The sequence below is a fragment of the Myotis brandtii genome, unplaced genomic scaffold (genome assembly GCF_000412655.1).
Source record: "Myotis brandtii unplaced genomic scaffold, ASM41265v1 scaffold115, whole genome shotgun sequence".
Classification (NCBI taxonomy): Eukaryota; Metazoa; Chordata; class Mammalia; order Chiroptera; family Vespertilionidae; genus Myotis; species Myotis brandtii.
This window is the reverse complement of record NW_005353967.1, coordinates 15,142,246-15,143,431: the sequence shown is the minus strand read 5'-3', so window position 1 is coordinate 15,143,431 and position 1,186 is coordinate 15,142,246. Positions and strand designations below refer to the sequence as shown.

The window sequence follows — 1,186 nt, the reverse complement described above, 5'->3', positions numbered from 1 at the left end:
TGCGGGGGCGGCGGCGAGGCCTCGGAAAGGATACTTGTTGCACGGTTCTCTGGATGGTGGTGTCTGGGGACTGGGACTCCTTCAGCAGCTGCAGGATTTGCTGAAGTCCTTGCTCGTCAGGTTTCCACTCATACTCCATTTTGGTTTGCTGCAAATAAAGCCAGAGACAGGAAGAGACGGAGCAAATGTTACTACTCCCCATGCACAGGCCCGAGGGCTTCCCGCGCCGAGCAACCCCTTCCTCCCCGCCCGAACGACCCCTGCGCTCCCCAGACGCCTCGGACCTGTCCGGGCGCCTGAAGGAAGTCTCCGACCGCGAAACCCGGGGGAACTGATCCTGGCAGTTCGGCCGCCAATATCTGCTGCTCCAGCCGCCGCGGCCGCCGAGCGCAAGGAGCCGACCAGACTGAGTCACCGCGAATTTGCAATCTGGCCCCAGATCCGCTCGCGGGAGCCCCTGGGTCCTAATGCCACGCAGTTTTCTTCAACCCTCTCCAACTCGAGTTCCGTCAGATTATTGATTTAGAAGTCAAATCCTTATCAACCACCCCCCCCCCCCCCCCCCGCCGCGAAACACTGGAAGAGATCTAAATTTGGTTATTAGTCACTTTAAGTTAACATGGTGCAAAATGTTTGACTGAAACAGGAAAAAAAAACAAAAACGGCTAATTCCCCTGACAGCTCAACAGTACTGAGAAGAAATAAAAATGTTTACGTTTCAATGTGATATACAAAACCAAATACTAATAGTCTAAAATATTAAAAATGTATTGCAATCACAACTCACACCTCAATAAACACTAAATGTTGCATTTACATCTGCAGAACTTGATTTTCAAAATGCATTATTTCCTAAAATAAAGTTCAAGTTTTGAAGTCTTATTACGTGAAATAAATTCCATCTGAAATAACCACTTTTCACAACTAAGGGTTTTGGGCTGAAGGAAAAACAAGAAAAACACTGAAATTTACAATTGATAGTGTTTAATTTTATTCAAGTATTTTCATATATATTCTTATTTGATTCTCTCATTGGGGAGGTATTATTTGCCTCATGTGGCAACCATGGGACAAGAAGATCTTAGCAAATTAACCAAAAGATTAGGAGGAGAATACAGGTTTCTTATACAAGTTGCATCTGTTATAATCAATTGAAACTACTATATCAATGAAAGTTTCATTAAAA

At 44.9% G+C, this 1,186-nt stretch overlaps 1 protein-coding gene across 2 annotated transcripts in view; it reads right to left on the bottom strand.

The window, feature by feature from the left end:
* TNPO1 (transportin 1) overlaps positions 1 to 433 on the bottom strand; it is a 54,934-nt gene extending 54,501 nt beyond the window's left edge. Inside the window, exons 1-2 of one of the 2 annotated variants that reach the window (XM_005858010.2) lie at positions 285 to 433; positions 35 to 148 (exon numbers count right to left, since the gene is read on the bottom strand). In XM_005858010.2, the coding sequence (XP_005858072.1) occupies positions 35 to 139 (105 nt within the window). In that variant the 5' untranslated portion in view covers positions 140 to 148; positions 285 to 433. The remainder of the gene's footprint in view (positions 1 to 34; positions 149 to 284) is intronic. The other variant, XM_005858011.2, reaches the window with a different exon arrangement.
* Between the last annotated feature and the right edge of the window lie 753 nt (positions 434 to 1,186).